Here is a 23,648-nt window from a genome sequence, read left to right on the forward strand (position 1 = left end):
CAATATCACAATGTTCTAAACTCATTTATATAGCTGCCTTAAAGGAAGGCACAGTAAAGCACTCCAAGTTTATAAAATATTCTGGGGTAAAAACAAAAAACTATACCTATACACTTCTGCACTCTTACACGTTGCGTTTCCTTTATTTGAACAAATTATTTAAGGGAGACTTCCAAAATGTGTAGCGTTATTGGCATTCCAGGACAGGATTTAGAAGCACTGTTCATCTTGTAGTTTAAGTAGTGCAAGTGGAACATTAACACTGAAAATGCAACAAAAAGTAGTGTACTATGAGTACCTGGATGATGCACTTCTTGAACCGTCAAAACAGTGTGGAATGTTGTGCTCGCAGCTTGCCTAACGTAGCGGAAGGGGCGGAGTTACCTGGCTGTGATGCTGGTCTGACAAAACAATTGTAAACAATGGAGAATGTAGCAACTAGCTAAACACATGTGGAGACAGCACCTTACAAATGTGAGTTGAATGCTTTACCATCACCCCACGCTGTGAAAATGTACGCTGTTTGCGATGCAAGCGTAGGGATAAATCTGAGGTTACCTTATACGCTAAAGCTAGCGGCAACACATCGCATGCGTTTTAAGCGCTACTTCCGTCAGCTGTTAAATGGTGAATGCTTCAGTGTAGTAAAAAAATTATGTGTTCCATTTGGGATGATACTAAACTTTAAAAATTCATAGACTACATAAGGTGAGTGCATTGTGTACATTCTAAGTGCATAGTGTGTCATTTGGGACACAACTTATGTAATTATGCTTGACAGGAAAGGAAAAACAAACATTTAAAATGTTCTCTTTTAAACATCTTTCCATGTTCTTCCATGAATCGTGTGTTTAGCAAACTGCATTCTTCCAAAAGAACTGCCAACCACAAAGCCATCACAGTTAGAACCGAACCCATTAGAGAGAATGCACATTAAGAGGCAACCAAACCAGTCAATGGACAGAAATTGAGCATCCGGTGTTTTTGGGTACAGAAAAGACTGCTCAGTCAAGTTACATAATGTTGTTAGTATGGGTGTAGCTCTGTGCGGTTAGCACAGGCACACTCAGAAAAAAGAAAGCATGCTTGCTTTAAAAAAAAAAAACAAAACAAAAAAAGACAGCATTACATAATTGTCCTGGAAGGAAATATGGTCCAAGTAAACCTTCCTCTGTTCAACTTCCTCAAATTAAACACCACAAATTATATCTTCATACTTGCCAAACAATAAACAAGTGTTTAACAGTTTTTAAAAACATTAGCCAAGACATTGCCAACATTTCAGCCAAAACAAAAAAAAAGTTTTAACTATTATTAACTCATTTTTAACTATTTATTATTAAACAGACATTAACAAGTTTTCCATCCAAGGATTTTAATGTGAAAAGAGTTTTAGCGCATCAAAATAAAGCTGATGGAAATGCAAGTCGACATAATATTTTTCCGTTTAACTCTACCACATACTTCAAACGTTGCAAAACTCGAAAATGGGCATTAATTGAAAAATATGCCACATGACAAAATTTACCCCAATAGTTAGTCTATGTTTTATCATGAAAACGTATAGCCTACATCCTTGAAAGCCACTTTATTGTACCGGTACGCGATTATGGATCGATCTTAACGGCATAGCACAGATCTGTTGCTACAAACATGACACTTCAAATATCTCGTATCATGCACATCGACAAGTGAAGATCAATGCACACTGATCGAACAAATGAATGGCCACACATTGCGATAAATTTAAATCACAGTAGCCATCTGTTTATTTATTAAAGTTTCTTTTCCACACAATTCAAAATAATAGACGGCAGTCATGAAATTAGCCCAAAATACAAAAAACTTCACAAAGATGTTTTAAATTAAAAAGAAATACACAATAGGAGATAATAATCAGTGTGCTTTTTTGGAACACTAACACATCACAATTCTATAAAATTATTGTTTAGCTTTAAAAATAAATTCAAGGCAAAATTCCCTTTATTAAATTAAACAAATTACCAAAAGAATAAAGCATTAAATAAGTTAATTACCAAAAGAAAAACATAATATTTTTAGACCTATATAATTGCCTTTTCTTTACACAAACTTAAATTAGCCTTACCCTGTTCTGTAGATGAAAAAAGTCAGCTAAATTACATTCTCAGAATGTTCAACACTTTTTCAAGACTATAAACCATCAGAACTATTTGTCCAATGCTGAGTTCACTTTTTAGAACAATTAGAACATTTTAAAACTTTTAAATATTTAAAATCTAACCCTCTTTACCTTGCTGAGCTTCTTCAGAAAATGTAAATTTCATTATGACGCTAAAGTTAATTTCTGATGACAATCAAGTTCAGTTGGTCATAAAAGTTGTTGGACAAATATGCGGGACATAATGCAGTTGTGATGGCAATGCTATAGATTAGATGATTGTTCAAAATAGCCTATTGAATATCAGGATTGTTTCATATGTAAACCCTGATATAATGCATACATTTTTCTGTATTAGCTGTGCGCACAGCACAGACACATCGATGAATGGTCCTTATATTAGGACCGAAAGTTTCCCCCACTACTTGGTGCAGGTTGCCAGCTTGAACAGGGCCATGATGATCCACTTTCAGGTCGGAACCAGTGGCAACCTGCGATATGACCAACATCAGGAGGACCAATATTATAGTCCTATCCGAAGGGCAACAGCTCCCTTTTGGCTCCCTTTTGCAAGAAATCAAAACTTGTGCGAAAAAGTGTTTTTTTTATTTTTATTAGGCATGTCATCACGCACACCATTTTTATCGATAAAAGGCCATTTGAATGGAAACGTTTTAAGCATTTGCACTTTGTTGATAAAAAAAATACCACAAAAAGTGGATGGAAACTAGACTTTTGTAATCTGTAGTGAGCCTTGGGCAACCAAAACACACAGAAAGAGACTCCTTACCTGTAGTAGCGGGACTGGAGATACGTTGAACACACAGCTTTGGAGACGTGGCTGGCAGAGCCAAAGTCAATCACTTTCACACGGAACGGTTGCCTTGCAGGATCTACCAGCATAATGTTCTCCGGTTTAAGATCGGCGTGGATCAGGCCCAAGCTCTTGAGCTTCTTCAGCGCCATGCCCACCTGTTGCAGCACAGGCCTAATCACTTTCAACGGCAAAGGACTGAACTTGTTCTGCTTGAGGAAGTCATACAGGTTCTGCTCCAGCATTTCAAACACCAGACAGGTGTGGTTCCTGTGCTGGAAGCACTCAAAAGCCCGCACCAGGTTATGCTCCTCGGCATTCTCCCCACTTAGTTGGGCCAAGATGCTCACCTCAATCTGGCCCTGCCGTGCATACGACGGGTGGTTCTTTAGTATTTTCACTGCCACGATCTCATTGGTGCCCCTTTTCCAACATTTGACCACTTGACCAAATGTACCTCGCCCCAAGAAATCCAACACTTCGTAGGTGTGCTTCATGGAGCACAACACTTCATGTTGCACCAACTGATAGTCGCCATCCCCTGTCCCCTTTCCTGTTCCATTCTGCTCAGGGGGAGCAACGGCCACTGCGGTCGTGCTGACATTTGTTTGCAACATGGCAGGTAGAGTCGAATATTCTTCTACTATCTGCATGATGCTCTTGCCGTTCTCAAACTCCTCACCTTCACATTAAAACCCACATTTTTGGATTCCGTCAAGCGAATTCAAACCACCGTTCTTCTTGTCTCGCTTCTCGCCGTCTCCTGCCCCTCCTGGAGCACTAGAATTACAACTACTACTGTATGTTTTGGCCACTGTCTCCACTTTCTTCTGCAACTGTTGCATCCGCTCTGAAGAAATACTGAAGGTCACCCTCAGATGCCACTTGTGTGTATAGCGAGGAAGCCCTTTCAAGGAGCTCCTGAGGAGCTGTAGAGTATTCCTTCTGTATTGAGAAGGCCTGTGCACCACAGGGTTTCTCACTAGTCAACGCTTCAATTCGTGATAAGGGTATAATATCTGTAGGGTGCGCAATGCCTAGATTCACACCGACCACATAAGTGCGAGGGATCTTTTCATAGTAAACACAGCTGCTGGGATCGATTTTCTTCGCTCTGCAAAAGGCACTTGTCTGGGGTTGATAAAAATATGGTGGGCAGACTGTAACCTGTGAGGCCATACCTAGAAATGTTAGAGAGAAAAAAACTGTTAGCCATTGTTTGCAACAGATGCTGTTCATATTGTCATGGAGACAATAAAAAAAGCATTATTATATTAGAGATTCAAATATACAATCACCTTTTCAATTACAAAGGCCCCGCTTACACCTGGTATTAAGATGCGATTGGGCGATTTGCTTGAAACAGGGATGATGCTCAAGAGAGGCGTAAACGATGTACAAAATGTTTTGAGATTTGTTTACGTCAACCACGTTCAATTATTGCAAACACAGTCTAAATTAAAATAATAGTTTTTGGCCCAGTGTGTCCAGAATTTTTGGTGTCAGCCAAGAATTTTCAAAAGTGCATCATTAAAAATTGATTAATATATTAAATAACCATATTGTAACACTTATTTTTTGATAATTGTAAACACTTCTTGCAGAAAATAAATATTCAATAAATATAAACAATTACAAAAATATCTACATACGAACAAATTAATGCAGAGTGAATCTTTTGGCTTTAATGCTATTCTTTTGCGTGTTTCATTTGAGGAGGTAAAACAGATTGCTTGTATTAAGCGTGATTGTCATGCGACACAAATAAAAATGTTCTGCTCTGTGTTGGCTTTTGACAACCTACATGTCCCACTTTATATATTTTTCACTTTAATAACAAGCTCCTCTTCATTTTCTTGACTTGTTTGGGAGTCTCATTCTTTGGAGATGTTTTGTCAAGGTTTTTCCTGGGTCAAAAATGATTGAGTAGAGTGAGTAATATCACTTTTGCTGTAATATCAGGAAGCGAGCACACTTTCGTGGTCCAGCGAGAACACACGTGCAACACGCACATGAAACACATGAACAGATGAGAAGCATATTAAGAGCTTGTAAAGCACAAAAAGCAAGATGAATGTTATTGAATTTGCTTGGGTGGCCGCTAGAAAAATGTTAATGCAAAAACAACCCTATTCATGTTTCTTAAATTCTCTCACCTCACGTGAAACCCTGCCCACTGATGGATGAGCCCACACAGCACAGATCGATATTTACATATCGAAATATACATATTGCAAAATCATTATCGACTGATACTTTATATCATCCCCTTGATTTATATTGTCATATTGCCAAGCCCTAGATTGATGTACATCCCCACTCAAAATCTGAACAAAGGGGTCAAAAGAGATGCACGTATATTATGACTAGGGATGCACCGACATTACGGCCGGCAAAAATTTTCGCCCGAAAATGGCACTTTTGGTTTCGGTCAAAATATGAACCGAAAATACCTCCTCGCCCCGCCCCCAGTGCTCAGATTTCACTCTGGATCGATCTAGCCCTTATCACGGCGCTACCAAACAAAGGCCGATCATGTCAGCGGTGTGGAAATTTTTCAAAGTTTCTGATAAGGACATCAAATTTGCGATCTGCAGTGTTTATTCAGCAGAAATGTCAAGATATATATATATATACACACACACACACACACACACACACACAGTATAGCAAGAGATTCTACAGGAAAGTGTCACAACTAGCACAGCTACACCACAACTTGAGACATATCTAGATGAACTACCCATTGCCAGAAGGGACAATCCCCTTGACTACGGTTGCATAAACAAAGACCGCGACAATCCCCTTGACTACGGTCGCATAAACAAAGACCGCGACAATCCCCTTGACTACGGTCGCATAAACAAAGACCGCTTTCCTTTGCTTGCGCGGATTGCGCACAGGTATTTATCTGCCCAAGCACCAGCACAGAGAGTGAGAGACTGTTCAGTGCAGCATCTCATGTTCTTGATGAGCTTTCAGACGGGAGAGACTATCAGAAAGTTTAGCAACTTTTGTTTTTGAAGAGAAACCGGTCACTTGTAGTTAAATAGAAAGCGGTCCAATTTGATGTGTATAGCAATTACATTACACTTGTTCTTCACTTGAGGATACATCTGTCGTTTACAGTTGAGGTTGGATTTAGTTCAATTACTGCTGTTTTGCACAATCATTTTCACTTAAAGTGTACATACGTTTACATAAACAGAATAGAGCACTGATCTATATATATAATTATATATTATAGTTATATATAGATCAGTGGAATAGAGGCCCTTTGCCATTCTGTGTTCTGCCTTTTTGTTTTAATTAAAATTACTGTTGCATATTTAAACTTTTTGAAAGATGTTAGCTAAGTTCATTAGTTGACTGTTGTTTTTCATATAATAGTTTTCTAAAACTTGACATTATTTGGATAATTGTTAATAAAATCTGTAAAATTAGATTTTTACAGAACTGAAAGAAGAAGAATATTTAATATAGTTTTAATATATTTTTTGTGTTACTTTCAATAAAAGTGTGATTTATTTTATTGACTTGTAGTTTTTCCAATTCAGATTCATGAAATTAATGAAAAGTATAAAATTAATAAAATTATACACATTAATTAATTTTTTTTTTTTTTAAATAGGTAAAAATTTCGGTTTCGGCTTCGGTTTTCGACCAAGAGCATCCTGGATTTTCGGTTTCGGCCCAGAATTTTCATTTCGGTGCATGCCTAATTATGACCAGGTGTAAACAGTGATTTGTCTTGTCTGTCCACTTGTAATCGGATCTGCCAGAATGCATCTTAATACCAGGTGTAAACAGGGCCAAACACTGTAATAAAAGGGTGAGTTGAACCAAACACACTCTCAGCCGTAGTAAATACAGGCCTAATAAAAGCTGAAACAATGAAGACCTCACTAATATTAGACCAAACTCTTGATGGGAAGTGTGTAAACTACAAAAGGCATCATGAATGAGCCATAAAGCAAGTGATATCCTGTTAGCAGATACAGACAGAAGGTTGACCATTAGCGATTAGCTGTCTTAGTTTCATGGGAGGCAGGCTACTTATGTTGGCACAACATATGGCACAAGTTCAGACACGTGGACAGGTGTGGCTGTAACACACCCATACACTTACTCTCTCTCAAACACTCATCATAAAGCAGTCATTTTTCAGCTAACAGAGATAAAGCAATAGAAACCTGTCACTTTTTATTCTTGAGAAATGCTTGTATGATTAATATATTTCCCAGTGTTATGATATAATAGCCATTAAATTATCAACTTCTGTTTAGGCAACATTTAACTAAAGAAAAAGACAATGCAAACAATGCTTAAGGCCATGTTTGAAACAACAGATTCCCTCAAGCTTTAAAAGGACAGTCCCATCTAGAGGTCTGTTTTATGAGGACTGTCCTAGAGTAGAGTAATCCTCCAGTACCAAGAGGCACCAGCCAAGGTGTTGGGTTACAGGTCTCTATCCTGAGTTTTCAAACGCTTCTGCCTTCTGCTATAAGCAGGTGGCAACTGACCTTTCCCCAAGTCAAAACCTAATGGGGGTTAGGGGAGAGATGGTACAGGGAAAACACACCTGTTGATATGGCAACTGTTTGGGCTATAAATGTTTAATGGCAGGAAATTATAGGGAACTAAAGTCTAGGCACAACATTTCCCAGTGATAAAAAGCAAAAGTAATAAGAATGAACTCTTGGTCTATTATATATAGAATGACTATTGTTTTACATGTTAGGACTAAAAAAAATGTAATCTATAATTTCCTTCTATGATATAAGAAGAGAGAACACTGCTACAGTGATCATGTTAAAAATGTAACTCTAGGAAACATGAATGCATAAATGAGCCTCTTTCAATGTGTAGACAGAAAATGCAAAGTTGTACATAAGCTGCATTAAGGCTAGTTACAGATGGTAGAGTACTAAGCAGCATGTAATCAGGGGCCGGTTGCAAAAGCTATACATACGTTACAACTTAGCCTAGTTGTGACGTAAATGGACATTAAGTCACAATTTACGCACTACTAAATATGTGAGCGTTGCACCATTAAACATAGGTAGAACGTAACAACTACCACAACTAAATATTTAAAGTAACGAAAGGAATTCATGAAAAAAAGCAGACTCACATAATGACATCAATGAGCTCATGTTTTGGTTGACAGGCTTCAGTCATTTCAACATGTAGGATGGTGTTGGCATTTACACTCGTTTACATTTACGGGAGAAAAAATTATGTAAATAACTTCCCTCTTCAGCATGAGACCAATCTAACGGTGCATTTTCCTATGTACGCTGCCCAGTGTCAATTTCATCATATACAAAATAGATGTTAAAATGAATGTCTATTTTTCCAGCATGTTGTATTAGTATTTATTTATTTATTGTCCTTCATCCATTTTAGATACAGTTATTGAATATTGTTATTTACATAAGCTAAATATATCATTATTGAAATCTTGTTTTATCATATTTCAATGGGGATATCATTTATTTCAGCTGACATTTACGAGCAAACAAGGTTTGAACAAGATCAAACTGAAATTCCCAGCTGTGCTGTTCGAGGCACGGATGCTCCGGCACCTTCTGCCAGATGGCAGAAGGGTGAAGAGTCCATGAGAGTCTTCCGCAATACTGGTGGTACCTTTAGGAACCTGGGTCGGGTTGCACCAGCAGTGCGTAAGGTCTCACTTAAATTGAGACGTAAAGTTCACACTAAGTGCTTAGTAACTACTAGTTAGTTTACTTAAGTCAGTGCTTAGTTTGATTGCACCATCTGTTCTTAAGGAAAGACTTAACTAGTAAGTTGTAAGCTCTCCGTAAAGTAATGCATAATATGACGTTTACTTGTATTGATCCAATAAACAGATATCAAATTTAAGCAAACTCACAACACAACAGTTTCTTCCCAAGGCAGTCAGATTACTCAACACCCTGCTGCCTCCCAATGCACACCTGTCAAACTCCTAACCCAGTATGACTCAAAATATTGCGCACTTGCACTTTACAAAGCTACATCAATCACTCACTGTGTAACAAATTATTATTTTTATTTTTTTGGTAGTAGGTGTTATGGACTTATGACTTGCTTTACTAAATGAAGAAAATTGCTTGACTTTGACTTGAAAACCAGAGACTTTGGGGGCTGATTTGTGAAAGCGATTTACAGTATAATCTTAAATCTCAAAACACGACACTTCTAAATCTTTTGTAGTCTTTCTTGTATTACTTTAGTATAAATACATGTTCATTTGGATTCATATGTTGTTTTTTCGGACTTTATGAAAAGACACAAATTCGCCCATATTCTCATTGGAAATAGGTCAATTTCAAAATATTACTGTCCTGGTCACAAAAACAAAGTTTGTGGGGAATAATAGCCATTTTCCATACTTTTGAGGCATAAGCAATTAGGAAATTACACTTACTACCCAGGAACAAAAATTGTGTTACATAGTGATGGAACTAATTTATGCTATACCTAATATATATATATATATATATATATATATATATATATATATATATATATATATATATAAATATATGCTATATTATTGCTGCTACAATACAAAATAGTTTACGGTCTACAGCTCATTTTCTGTGTATTTATTGTCCTATGTAGCTTTTGTTCTGTTCTGTGTATTTATTGTCTTGCACTGTTGTGTATTCCATTTTATGTAGTCTTATGTACTGTTCTGTGTTGCACCATGGTCCTGGTGCAACAACAATTCGTTCCAATGTATATAAGCTATATAGAGGAATGACAATAAAAAGCTACTTAACTTCACTAAAGAAAGCAGAAGTCAGCTGCTAACAGATTACCAGGCCTGTGCATTTTAGGAGGATTGAGCAACATCCATGTCGCTTGTTTGTATCGATAAGATCAAAAGGCGTAAATTTACAAGCAAGTGCATACATCAAATGTACTTTTGTAAATAAGTTTAGTACCAAATCTAACAGGGAGTAAAGCAGCAGGATTTAGGTAAACATTACGGATTTTCCTGGTGAATTGCTAAACTTTACGAACATTTAAACATTAAAATCATTAATTAAAGAACACATTCGTGGAATGTATTAAAACGGTTTAGTAAAAAACAGCCCACAACACACAAAACCGAACGCTGCGAAACATTGCAATCAAGTTTTTGGTGTGGCAACTTTTTTTTCACAACAACCGTGAGCTCGCGATCACTCGCCCAAAGTCGAGCCTGGTTTTATACGTTTACTTTTAACTATAATCCACCTACTAACGCCTTTTCAAACTGTTAAAATTAAATTTACCTTCATAGACAGCAGCTGTGGTGGAACTGCAAGTCTTTAGAGAGGATGTTCAGGTTTAATTCGCACCCAGTGCATGCTCGACGAGCTCGCGCTGCCATCTTGTCCTCTCGCTGAAGGGGAAAAACACAAGCTACCTCATTTTTAAGTGCGCATAACTCGCCTACTTAGCCATCCACGGGAACCAAACAAGGCCCAACGTATACTTAATGATATCCTCTTTTATCAGGGAAGGTTTTTGTCGTCATTTCGAGGAGGTTTATGCCTCCTTAGTTTGTTTCCTCCTGACGACGACGGACAAACTCTGCAGCCGTAACTCACTTGAGCTCGCTCAGCTGAGCGCTCGAGAATGCGCTTCTTCTTCTTCCTGTGAGATTCAGTGGGATCTGACAGCTGTGAGGTGGACGTCTATTCCACCAGCAGGGCTGGCGAGACACAACGCAGAAAGATGAACGCCCACGGAAGAACGGAAAGGTTTTGCTCTGCAGTGTCCCCGTCTGGTAGGAACATGCAGCTTCAGTGGAGCGCCTGAAAGAAGCAGATTTGAATACTGCACGTTTCATAATAATAATAAGAATAATAAACAATATTTAAAAATAAAATGTAAATATATATATAAAAAAAAAGGAATAAGTGATGTGAAAGTATGTTAGATATAATGCCAAGATGGATGAAAGCTGTGATTGAAAATCAGTTTTATTCCTCCAAATAATAATACATTTATTTCTGAACTCTTCCTAAGTTAAAGAAAAAAAGTATTTTGTTTAAAATGAATATGAACTTGTTTTCTTTGCATTATATCGAGGTCTTTTTTATTTATTTTATTTTGAGTTGTCATTTTCTGCTAATAAATGCTCTAAATTAAAATATTTTGATCTTACAATAACAAACACATTCTGTCTTAACACACCAATTATTGTATTGTTCTTGTACATATTGAATACATCATAAAGATAATCACAGTGTAGGCTGAAAAATCTTTGTGAACCCCTAAGCAAATGTCAACACAATTTAAGAGTCAGGAGTTAACAAACCTGGCATCCAATTAAAATGAGATTTGAGCTACTTTGATTTATAAAAATTATTTTGAGTTTGCCATTCACAAGAAGCATATGCTGACGTGGGCCATACCATGCAAAAAAAAAAAAAAAAATTATTTCATAAGACCTACAATCAAGAATTATTTCTTAGCATAAATCTGGAAAGGGTTATAAAGTTTAGATCAAACAGCTTAGATATTAATCTGTCTACAGTTAAATGGACAGAGACAATTTAAATATAGACAATTTAGTACTGTGGCTACTCTCCCTAGAACAGGATTGGTAATCTTGCATACCGGGCATTTTCCCGGTGGGCCGACACACTTTGTGGCCGATCAGGGATGGACTGGCCATCGTGAGAACGGGGTCAGTGGCAAAACGGGCTGAACAGGCTACGATAAGCTGTAATGCAGAATGCCCATGTTTCCATGTAAAATCCTGTGCTGATGTCTCTTCCCAGTCCAGAACCTGTTCAGCCAAGATGGCTCAAAGGGCACAGACAACCCTAGAGTGATGGCTAAAGACTTAAGGAATCATTGGAACTGGTAAACATCTCTGTTCATGAGTATACTATATGGAAAACATTAAACAGCCATAATGTCTATGCAGGACACCACAAAGGAATCCAATGCATTCCAAAACCTTTGTGTACCTGAAGTTTGCCAAAGACAACCTTGACACTCCACATAGCTACTGAGAAAATGTTTTGTGGACAGAAAACTAAGGTTGAATTGTTTGGAAAAAACACCGCACTATATAAAGGTGTAAAAGGTGCACTGCATACAAACATGAAAACATAATCCCAACAGTGAATTACAGTGGAGGGAGCATTGTGATTTTGACCGCTTGCCATCATTGAGGGAAAAATATATTCCCAAATGTATCTACAGTCCATCCAGAAAGTATTCACAGCGCTTCACTTTTTACACAGTTTGTTATGTTACAGCCTTATTCCAAAATTAATTAAATTCATCATTTTCCTCAATTCTACAAACAATACCCCATAATGACAACGTGAAAGAAGTTTGTTTGAAAGCTTTGCAAATTTATTAAAAATAACATGTACAGAAGTATTCACAGCCTTTGCTCAATACTTTTGAAGCACCTTTGGCACCATATACAGCCTCAAGTCTTTTTGTGTATGCTACAAGCTTGGCACACCTATTTTTGGGCAGTTTCTTCCATTCCTCTTTTCAGGACCTCTCAAGCTCCATCAGGTTGAATGGGGAGCGTCGGTGCACAGCCATTTTCAGATCTCTCCAGAGATGTTCAATCGGGTTCAAGTCTGGGCTCTGGCTGGGCAATTCAAGGACATTCACAAAGTTGTCCCTTAGCCACTTTGTTATCTTGGCGGTGTGCCTATAGGCTCGTTGTTCTGTTGGAAGATGAACCTTCACCTCAGTCTGAGGTCACCTCCCTGACTAAGGCCCTTCTCCCCAATCGCTCAGTTTGGCCGGGCGGCCAGTCTTGGTGGTTCCAAACTTCTTCCATTTACGGATGATGGAGGCCACTGTGCTCATTGGGACCTTGAATGCTGCAGAAATGTTTCTGTACCCTTCCACAGATCTGTGCCTCGCTACAATCCTGTCTCGGAGGTCTACAGACAATTCCTTGGACTTCATGGCTTGGTTTGTGCTCTGACATGCACTGTTAACAGGTGTGTGCCTTTCCAAATCATGTCCAATCAACTAAATTTACCACAGGTAGACTCCAATCAAGTTGTAGAAACATCTCAAGGATGATCAGTGGAAACAGGGTGCACCTGAGCTCAATTTTGAATGTCATGGCAAAGGCTGTGAATACTTATGTACATGTGATTTTTTCGTTTTTTATTTTTTATAAATTTCAAAGATTTCAAACAAACTTCTTTCAAGTTGTCATTATGGGGTATTATTTGTAGCATTTTGAGGAAAATAATGAATATAATCCATTTTGGAATAAGGCTGTAACATAACAAAATGTGGAAAAAGTGAAGCGCTGTGAATACTTTCCGGATGCACTGTATATATCCTCCAGTAGGACAATGACCCTAAACATAGAAGTAAATCCACTACAGAATGGCTTCAATAAACGAAAACATTTTTTTGGGAGTGGCCTAGTCAGAGCCCAGACCTTAACCCAGTAGAGAAGTTGTGGAATGACCTCAAGAAAGCCATTCACACCAGACATCCTCAGAATATGGCTGAGCTGAAGCAGCTCTGTAAGGAAGAATGGTCCAAAATTCCTACTGAACATTGTGCAGGTCTAATCCGCAGCTACCGGAAATGATTGGTTAAGGTTATTACTGCCAAAAGAGGTTCGACTAGTAATTAAATCCAAGGGTGCAGTTACTTTTTCCACAGCATTGTGAATTTTTAATGGGAAGTGTTCAATTAATACATGAAATATTATAATTGTTTGTGTTGTTAGCTGAAGCACATTGTTGTTTGTCTATACTTGTGACTTTGATGTTGAGATCACATTTTATGACTAATTCATGCAGAAAACCAGCTAATTCCAAAGGGTTCACATACTTATTCTTGCCACTGTATAATTTAATTTAATTAAATATATAATATAATAGTTGTGCACAATAATTTGACAAAAGTTGTATGTTCAAGACAAAAAGCTGGTTAAAGACCTGTTTATTTAGGAGAAGCTTATCATTTAAAAGCTGTCATGGATATTTCACAAGAAACAACACACAACACTGCTAAGTCTGCAAAGTAGTTGGGAACAAAAACATGACTAATGATTACACAGTGGTGGAAGGTGGTGCACAGTGCAGTTTATGGGAAATGTACATGAATCAGCTCATAAAAATGTGGGTGCTTCATATAATATGTACACATTTAACATTGTAATTTAAGAATGTGCCAATTCTGTTAAAAATAACTGTGGGTAAAACTGCATTGATAAGACAAATATCAGAGGTTAATGAAAGTTAACTAAAAATAAATAAAAAAAGATAGAAGTTCATTTGGAGTCTAGGGAAATACATCTGTAGTTGAGGTATCTTTTGTAAAACAGGATCAGCATTGATAGAAAAACAAAATCTGTAAAAGATGTCAATATGGGAATATTCAGCTGGTTAAAAGGAACTTAATCTTAACAATAAAGAGAAAAAGGTGCATTTGAATATGGGTGGCACTTCACAAACTAAGGCAACAGTCAAACACAGTACATGCTTTCCCACAGATATAACCACAATCCAACCAAATTAGCCAGAAACATCACAACAGTTTGGGCCTTGACAGCTAATTTAAAATTAATCAAAATATTGCTGGAAGTGATGCAAGCAGTTATTTAAATATTTAGTTACACACAGTAACAGTATTTAAAATTAGTTAATTATCCTCTCTTACAATTCAGTAGACGTTTGTAACCATTCGCCAATGTATCCAAAAGTAATCCAAGCTTTAGGCAAATCTCTGTCTGGATACATTCATAAATATTTCCTGATATAGAATGCAATGAGATGAGGACAGGAATGTTCATAAATGACACAAAGAGACAAAAACTCCCTTGGTAACAGTGCTAGCATGTGAGCATTCAAGGGTAAATTAGGTACTGTATTTCATTGACACAAAAATTTGCGTACTATTACATTATATTATTATGTAGCTACAATAGATAGCATGTGAAAGCCAGGACCACAAGTGCTTAGTATCTTGGATGTTTGTTTACACATCTACACTTTCCCCTTGTTTCAAAATATCTTGTAGGATCTTTTGGTAGAAAGGAGAGTACACTAGTTTGTTGAAAGTCACCAAACGTCCCAGCTTAACAGCAATCTCCTCCAACTCTTTGCTGATGGGTGCCAGACCCCCAGGGAGGACTGGGGCACTCTTGTGAAAGCTTGACTCCAGGAACCCCAGAAGGTAACTCTGGATTCGGGAATCTTATAGGGGATTAGATATCCAGAATTAGTATTTTGGTTAACACAGCACATTTCATCCACAGAACTCAGAGGGGTGAGCTTACCAATGACCTTACGGATGGGGTTGTCTGCAGACTTGACAGCTACAATTTGGCCTTTCAAAGTGCTCTCTCTGTCTGCGGAAAACGGGGAAAAGCCATGCTGAGACAGGCATCCTTTGAGCTCCAAACACAACTTCTCTCCAATGGCAGCAAAGGTATCATCTGCTTTAAAGGACCTATGAAGCGCAACAAAATCAAAGCATAAGCATCGTCTGTGGAAATGGGGAATTGTGTGAGACATCAAAAATACACCATTAAATGAATTATCTTAAACGTACGGTGTGTACATTTCCGCTAATAGAATCTTAATGATTTTCTTGAGTCTCTCTGTGAGGCCCGGAAGTCCAGAAATGGCCTCTCCAGCACTGTTATACACTATGAGCAGGACTGTTGCCACCAATGCCAGCTGTTCCAATTCCTGCTGCATCTCCTGAAACCTGGACTGGTCCATGAGAAAAGTCTATGGGATCAAAAAAGGCATATAAGTGAGGAAAAGGTAACAGAAAATTTTCATTTTCACATTGACAAGCAAGTAAAAAAAAAAAAAACGGTAGAGTGCAACAGTATTTTTTATTGCATGTTGGTAGAAATTTGTAAACCAATAGATATTTTGCTATGCTATTGTGACAATTAGAGGGCAGGACGATAATGTTTAAAGGTATAATTCACCCAAAGATTCTCTCATCATTTAATCACCCTCATGTCATCCCAGATGTGTATTATTTTCATTCTTCTGCTGATGATTTTTAGAAGAATATCTCAGCTCTGTAGGTCCATATAATGCAAGTGAATGGTGGCCAGACTTTTCAAGCCCCAAAAATCATATACGGGCAGCATAAAAGTAAGCCGTATGACTCCAGTGGATTAATCCATGTCTTATGAAGCGATTTGATAGGTGTGAGTGATAAACAGATTAATATGCAAGTCCTTTTTTTTTTTAACTATAAATCTCCACTTTCACTTTCTTCTTGATTGGTTCTTAGTGATTCACATTCTTTGTGCATATGGCAAACTACTGGGCAGAGATTAAAATTTATAGTAAAAATTGAATAAAATATTGATCTGTTTCTCACCCACACACAGTGTTGTGTGTAATGCATTACTAAGTAATGAATTACTGAAATTAAGGGATTACTCTTAATTTGTCAGTAATTTAATTAGATACTTTTGATGTAATTGCGTTAAATACTGTATAGAATAAAGATCAATTCTATATAAATCAATAGTGAATCTAAAATCGAAATGTAACATCTAATGTTAAAATTAGGGCTGTCAATCAATTAAAATATTTAATCGAATTAATTACATGGTGTCCCAATTAATCACATTTAATCGCATATACAAATATTTGCAGAGAAAGCCCCTCTTATAACAATAATTCAATATATAATGATGAAATAATTATACAGTTTTCTTTAAATATTAAAAAAATATTTTATATATATAAAATGTATATATACATATATATAAAATATTCAGATAATTAAAATTCATTACATTCTTGTGGCAGAAGAGTTAATCATTGATCAGACAATACAAAAACAGCTTTAGAATACAAAGTATTGTTTACTATCATATTATTGAATTTTTTTTTATGAGGGCTTGTTTAAGGACCCGTCAATTTACAGCTGCGTCAGACATGCTTGTGTAAAGTCTCAGGTTTTGTTCACTGTATAAACTGCGTGTTGCCATACAGCTGAAGTTTCACTTACTGCCTTCTGGAGTAAACAGGTGGTACTACAAGCTTGCATTTCTCAGGAATATGGGGGCATTTTTAATAAAATTAATCGCATTAAATTGACAGCCCTTTTTAAAATATATGTTTTCTCATTTAACGCTTCCCCTGTAAATTCTTTGGCCAGTTCATGAATAATTTATTTGATTTGATATGATTTATTTGAAAGAATTAAAAGAATTCTCTATCCTTGTATTTTTCATCTGGTCAAGGTTGATAAGGGTTTAAGAATGCAATTACTTTTCAGAAAGAGTAATTAGTACAGTAATGTAATTACACCGTAGAAGATGTAATTAGTAGTTTTTTTACAGTAACTTACCCAACACTGCCAACACCTATCATATCGCTTCAGAAGACATGGACTAAACCACTGGAGTCATATGGATTAATTTATATGCTTTTTTGACCTTCAAAGTTCTGGCCACCATTCACTTGTATTGTATTGACCTACAGAGCTGAGATATTCTTCTAAAAATCTTCTTTTGTGTTCAGCAGATGAAAGAAAGTCATACACATCTGGGATGGCATGAGGGTGAGTAATGTAATGTCCTTTAACATTATTTCCACATGAGAGTGACAAAGATCAAGGACATAGAACAGGATGTATCCCAAAAAATACCCAAAGAATAACTTGATATTTTGATTTTGTTAGGCACAACACAAAGCAGAGTTTAGTTGTTTAAGGTAGGCAAGCAATGCGTCAATTTTCCACATTTATTTAGGATTAAAAAAAACGTTCAAAGTTCACAGGTGGGTTTATGTCAGTTATTATAACAATGCCTTTGAACGTGGCTCGTCCAATCAGATTTCAGAGTCAGAACTATCGGTTATATAATGTCAGTTTTAGTGTTGGGTAAATTACTTACAAAGTAATACAAATACAAAGTAAATAAAGCGTTTAGAGCACGCAAACGAAACTGAACTCTGAGCACTTCTGTTACTCTAAGCATGAGATGGAGTTGTGGTACACAAAATCGCTCTGAAAACACTGAAATAAAGCTTTAACTTCACATAGACTGAGCAGCCAAATACACTTTGAATTGAGCAGACTATTTATTTATTTAATCGCAGCACTTTGCAATTTAACAATCGCACAAGGTCACATCGCCATTTCAATTTTATTTCGATTAATTGTGCAGCCCTAATTAACATAACAATACATTACCTCAGGAAAGGACTCTGCATCATGGTCCCACTTTAACAGGCGTAAATAGGCGTGATTGTGCACAGTACGAGGGAGTTGGGCAGAATTTGGTGAGCACGCAGCTCCACCTTCTCCCTCTACACCAGTTACAATATCTGCTGTGTCCTGGAGCCATTTCTTTGTGAAATCTAAAGCATCTGCAAACATTAATACATTATTGCAATAAAATGCTTCTCATTGTGTTTTAATCCAATGTTATGCTTTCTTGCATAACATTAACTGACTTTGTGTAACAGCTGTTTAATTCAACGATTAAACTTACTTGGCTGTTTTTCCATGAACTCTTGGAATTTCTTTCGCTCGTATTCCACTGACTGTTGTAAGAGGTGAGGTCGGAGGCTGCTAACAGCAAAGTTGGCCATGTCAAACTTCATCTTGTCCAGCACTGCAAACATAGACCTGCAAATGTGTAAAAATAAATGTGAACGCCCAATTTTACAGCCACTCTGATTTGTTTTGTCTGAAGGTCCCCTTACTTGTCAAATGATAATCCAATGTCTTATAGGCCATATTGCCCACCAAATTGGATTGGTAGATAAGCTAAATTACCTGCTGCTGCGCAAAACATTAATTTCACACCCTGCTGTAAGTGACTTACTTAAAAAGGGGTACGATGTCAGTGATTTCACGAAGCTGCTTGACGTCCTCATCCCGGCAGGGTGCGCAAACAGTGCCCATCATGTCAATAATGAACTGAGCCACTTTACTGATATCCAAGGCCCCGTTTTCAGCCTCCTGCTGGATCAATGAGAGGTCCAGGGCCTCTTCAATTTGCCCTCTCATTCGACTCTGTCCTGGCAACAGAAAAGACAGCAGGGTCTGGTGTAGAGGGGAGAGGTTTGGGACAAAGCCGTCAACATTAGTACAATTGGGGTAAAAATAAATAATAAGTAACTGAACACCTTCAAAAACTAATTTTTCTTACTTTGTGAAGAAAAAAAAAAAGAAAAAAACTGGCAATGATTCTTGTTACAAATTTGTTAAGAGATTTCAGAAGGAACAGACAGGATAGTCCATTAAAAAATATTTAAAAAATTGCCATAATAAAATAATTAATTTGGCTGCTTTCTTTCCTTACTTCTTTAATATCCCCAACCAGTATGACAGCATGGGTATACGATGGTGGATCTCCGGTCAGCTGTGACTCAAGACAATCCCAGAATGCTTTATGCATAATTTCCTTGACCCGTTTCTCCAAACTGAGTATACAGGAAAGATTTGTTCAATATTAAAAAGCATTTTCAAATTGAATCAAAACACTTAAATTATACAGTATGTAATTATAAAGCATTGCTAAATTCAATCAGTTTAAGCAGATTTTTTTTATACAAAAAAACAAGAGCAATAAAAAATTTTGGGCTGCATTGTGTTTTGTGTTAAAACTTATGGACAAGTTCCAAAAGTCAACTAATGTATGTGGCCACTTTTTAGAATGCTAAAGACTTGACAACATGCAGACTTGAAAATTTTAATATAATACACCATTATCTCCCCATTGAGAACAATGGACCCTTTTCACAGACCTGCTGTGATGCGTTTCCGGAATAGATTAAAAAACAATCAGTTATCATTGCTGCAATTAGGCTTCTAACACAGCTGATGAGGGAGTGACAGAAAATTTTGTCTTTTTCTCTCTTACTGCTGTTACCCAGCAATGTATATTTTTATCTTCTTTTGCAAAGCTGTGAAAGTGTAATCGTTGATTTTTTTCTTTTGCTGTTGGAGCAAACGGGTAAGTAAAAACTGAATATGCTGTGGTCACCCATTCACCACCATTCAAGTTTACACTGCTATGCGTCTACTTCCACTCTCCAACCTGGATATGTGAAAAGGGTCCATAGCTCTGTGCAGTGCCATAGGCTGTCACTATCATCATCATCATCATCATCATCATCATCATCATCATCATCATCATCGTCGTCGTCATCATTATACTTTAGATATTAAATAGATATAGTGTTCATGATAATGTTTATTACCTTCCCTCTTTTGGTTCATAAGCTTTCACTTGAAAAGCACTGTTCATCACTATCTCATGGGCCAGTGCCATATTAGTTACTCCTTTGGCGGTCTCCATAAGTTCCTCTACTGAGACAAACCTGGGTGGACTGGCTAAAAGTTTTTGAAAGCACAATTAGCATTGGTAAACACATTTACAATGAGTAACTCTCGAGAAATGTATCTCGTTCTTACACTGTGGGGTGAGTCTGTGAGGGCTGGGAGAATGTCTCCTGATTCTCTTCCCGATCATCTCTTCTGATTGTTCTGTTAAGTCTCCAGCTACCTCCATCCCATCTTTGTCAATCTTGATCTGCTCCTCATTGGAGGACTCATTTGATTCCTTGGGCATCATCTGCACAAAACAAAGAAATTATGTCAAGCTGAGAACTCAAACTGATCTTTACACAGACTACAGCATAAGCTGCTTTGTCTAAATGTACAGTTGGTTCTCCACTCAAATGTCTCTGGCTGGCAATAGAGTGACAACTGGCTATGTAACGTTGCTTTGTCTTACAAAACAAGAGGAAAATACTAGAGTGGCTATTCAAGGCAACAAACAATATCTTTCCAGTAGCCACATCTCTCTAGTAGTCACATTAAAAGATTTTCTTCCCCAAAACTTGCTAACGCATCTGTTTTGATTTAGTTTACTTTGCTATCACATTAAGAGACGGACTGATGTCAATATTAAAATCTCAGCGCCCATAAGGGCCCTAAAAGCCTGGGCGCGGTTTTAAGAAAACTCGTAATCTAAGAATACTCCTATTGACAATAACATTACAATGATAACTACGGGTTTTCTTAATTTAAAGGGATTCTTCAAACCGGACCCTGATGATGCTCTGTCGCATCTGTCTGCACTGTTATATCACGTCTTCCATTTGCCAGGAACAATAACAACAAAAAATATTGTATTGTATTAACATTTTACCTGATTTACTTAATTCACTGTGCGTTCTCCTTAACTTTACTTTTATGCAGTTGCAAATAGCCAAATATACTGTAAAAAAGCAGCCAGAGCGGTGGCGTATGTTCTAGATGAATCCCCACAACCTGATGCGTGTATTTATTTACGGAAGTACGAAACAGAGCGTTTTGTTGTAGTCTTTTGAGGCGGCATTTTGAATGGGATCAAAGAAGTGAAAGGAACAAATAAAACTACAATTCCCATATCATACAAATTCCAGCGGTACTTCGGACGCCCTCTTGCGGAAATGCTGCATGTGTTACAGGGAGGATAAATAGACTTCATGATTAAATTCTAATTTGTATAAAAATATCTAAAGCTATATATATGTATGATATATATATAAATTAAACGAATAATTTGAAAACAGTACATTTTTAAATAGATTACATTTATTTAATCATACAGCCTAATTTCCCAAATATAATAAAACGTGTACGTGTATTCCATTCGTTGGCAAGCAATTCTAATAAGGATGTTTATACATTACAGAAAGCATAGCAAAAAATGTCTTGCCGTTTTAAATGTGAAAGTCCAATAAACACATTAGACAAATCCGTGTATTTTTAAAATTATAATGCCGTGTCATATCTAAACTTGTTACCTTTTGTGACCAATTAAAACTTTTTGAATTGTGTACATATGGCAACGGGGCGTTTGTTTGTAATTTATTTATTTTAGAAAATTTGAAAGCCTGAACTGATTAATGTGTCTTACCTGCCGTCCGCACTAGTAACAACACAAGCGTTGATTGGATCTCACTCCGGCCAACGTTTGTGATCAGCTAGCGAAATTAAATCTATTTTTATACTTAAATGTGCAACAATTGGCGTTGGAAACAATCGGTAATCTTTTTGTGAATTATTCATACAGACAAATAAAAAAAAATGAGCCAGACAGCTGCTGGGTAACTATCAAATCAAAAACTAAACGAGATAGACGGACTCGGCCCATCAGCCTACACTAGGTGGCAGTAAAACTAATGTTTCTATCTCCCTCCGTGTGAGTGGAGTAGACTGGTGGGGTTGCATTTAAAGAGTAAATCAAATTAAATCAAGTAAAAGAGTTATAGATCTCCTAAATCAATTAAAAAAGATATAGATCACCATTTGATGCTTAAACGTGTTTTATAATGTTTGTTTATCTGTGGTAAGAGATAAGCACTATTATCCTTGACTGAACCTCAACCGTCAAATCTTGTCAGAGCGGCTAAAACCGAGGTAACGAGCTCTGCTTAAAGTATTCATTCATCAAACTGATCCTAAACATCAGTTTATTAAATAAAAACAAAACTTGTTTAACTTGCATTTTCAGCACTTCTGAAATCTTAGCAGTAGAACTGATAAGTGTTCAACCAACGATGTTTACAGTAGTAGATTATACTTAGCCAACTAACAGACAGAGCTGAAATAGATATTTTTAAATTGAAAATAAAAAAGTAGGCTATATTATTACTTAATTACACAGAATAGTGTTTATGACAGCAAGCAATGGCCAAAATACTACAACATGAAATACTATGTTGACCATTAATGTCAGAACTCCTTCCAGAATCTTCCTTCTGTTTGGTTAATGTTTTTATGACAGCAGTGGTGGCTCATACTGAATTTCCACAGTTCACTGTTCTCATCATTTTATTTTTTATTTAATTGTATTAATTTATTGTTACTACATATTTACTGCAGTCATGGGCGCCTGCTGGTTTTCTTCTGAGGGTATGCACAGAAATCTGCCCAATACAACCTTATAGGGGGGTCATGCTCCCCTGTGAGATTTTGTTGTTGTTGCAAAAGCAAAACCAAAGCATTCAATTCTGGTGACTTTGAGATAGTTTAGTTTTTTCTCGGGTTATGAGTATTCTTCATGGAACTATTGGCTAAAAGCATTTCTTCCAGTAACTGTTCAGAACAAATATGTTCTCGCTCCAAAAAAAGCAAAAATGCACAACAACAAATAGAGCAGAATGCAGGTGACTCGAGACGCCATTTTTTTCAGTTGAAGTTTTTTTAACATGACGCGGCATCTAAAAATGCAGCACTCCGGTGAGAGATGCGAAAAACAGTGAAACGTGATGCAATATTCAAAAAACATCCATTAAACTAATGTTTTCATTGAAAATGACTGAAAATTAGCATGTGCGGATATAAAAACACGTTCAGCTTGAACAGCCCCTTGTTCACATGACATGGCACTAGCTGAAGTTTCTCATGTTTCCTTTCAAAAAGACAGTCTTTTGTTTCAGTTGATTGTTGGGAAATTTGATCCATTCACAAATTTGGCATTGTTAGTTCTTTTAAACAGCCAACAGAAATACGGAACACATTTCATGACTGGTGAAATATTCTGAGAGCAAATGTTTTTCAGGTCAATCGGAGCGCTCATGGTACACACAGTGCGTACGGCCGTACAGCTGCAGGCACAGCTTGACTGTAGTAACATCAACTTTAGTAACAATGGTATTCTGACAGAAACTATGGCACTTTTTTGTAAGGGAGTGTAGG

The 23,648-nt window shown here is 37.0% G+C and overlaps 2 protein-coding genes across 2 annotated transcripts in view; both read right to left on the minus strand.

Annotated features, from left to right (window-relative positions):
* Positions 1-10,613, minus strand: part of LOC127638152 (homeodomain-interacting protein kinase 3-like) — a 60,360-nt gene extending 49,747 nt beyond the window's left edge. The window contains 3 exon segments of the mRNA XM_052119550.1: positions 2,931-3,815; positions 3,817-4,135; positions 10,244-10,613. Of these exon segments, the coding sequence (XP_051975510.1) occupies positions 2,931-3,815; positions 3,817-4,133 (1,202 nt within the window). The 5' untranslated portion in view covers positions 4,134-4,135; positions 10,244-10,613.
* A 3,266-nt stretch (positions 10,614-13,879) lies between these two features.
* On the minus strand, positions 13,880-21,251 carry tcp11l1 (t-complex 11, testis-specific-like 1). Its single transcript, XM_052119850.1, has 10 exons — positions 21,112-21,251; positions 20,373-20,532; positions 20,159-20,291; positions 19,258-19,378; positions 18,778-18,998; positions 18,442-18,578; positions 18,141-18,316; positions 15,519-15,700; positions 15,244-15,416; positions 13,880-15,160 (listed from the first exon to the last, which is right to left on the minus strand). The coding sequence occupies exons 2-10, from the start codon at positions 20,530-20,532 to the stop codon at positions 14,943-14,945; spliced, it is 1,521 nt and encodes a 506-aa protein (XP_051975810.1). The 5' UTR covers positions 21,112-21,251; the 3' UTR covers positions 13,880-14,942.
* Between the last annotated feature and the right edge of the window lie 2,397 nt (positions 21,252-23,648).

Source organism: Xyrauchen texanus, chromosome 46, assembly GCF_025860055.1.
Source record: "Xyrauchen texanus isolate HMW12.3.18 chromosome 46, RBS_HiC_50CHRs, whole genome shotgun sequence".
Taxonomy (NCBI): Eukaryota; Metazoa; Chordata; class Actinopteri; order Cypriniformes; family Catostomidae; genus Xyrauchen; species Xyrauchen texanus.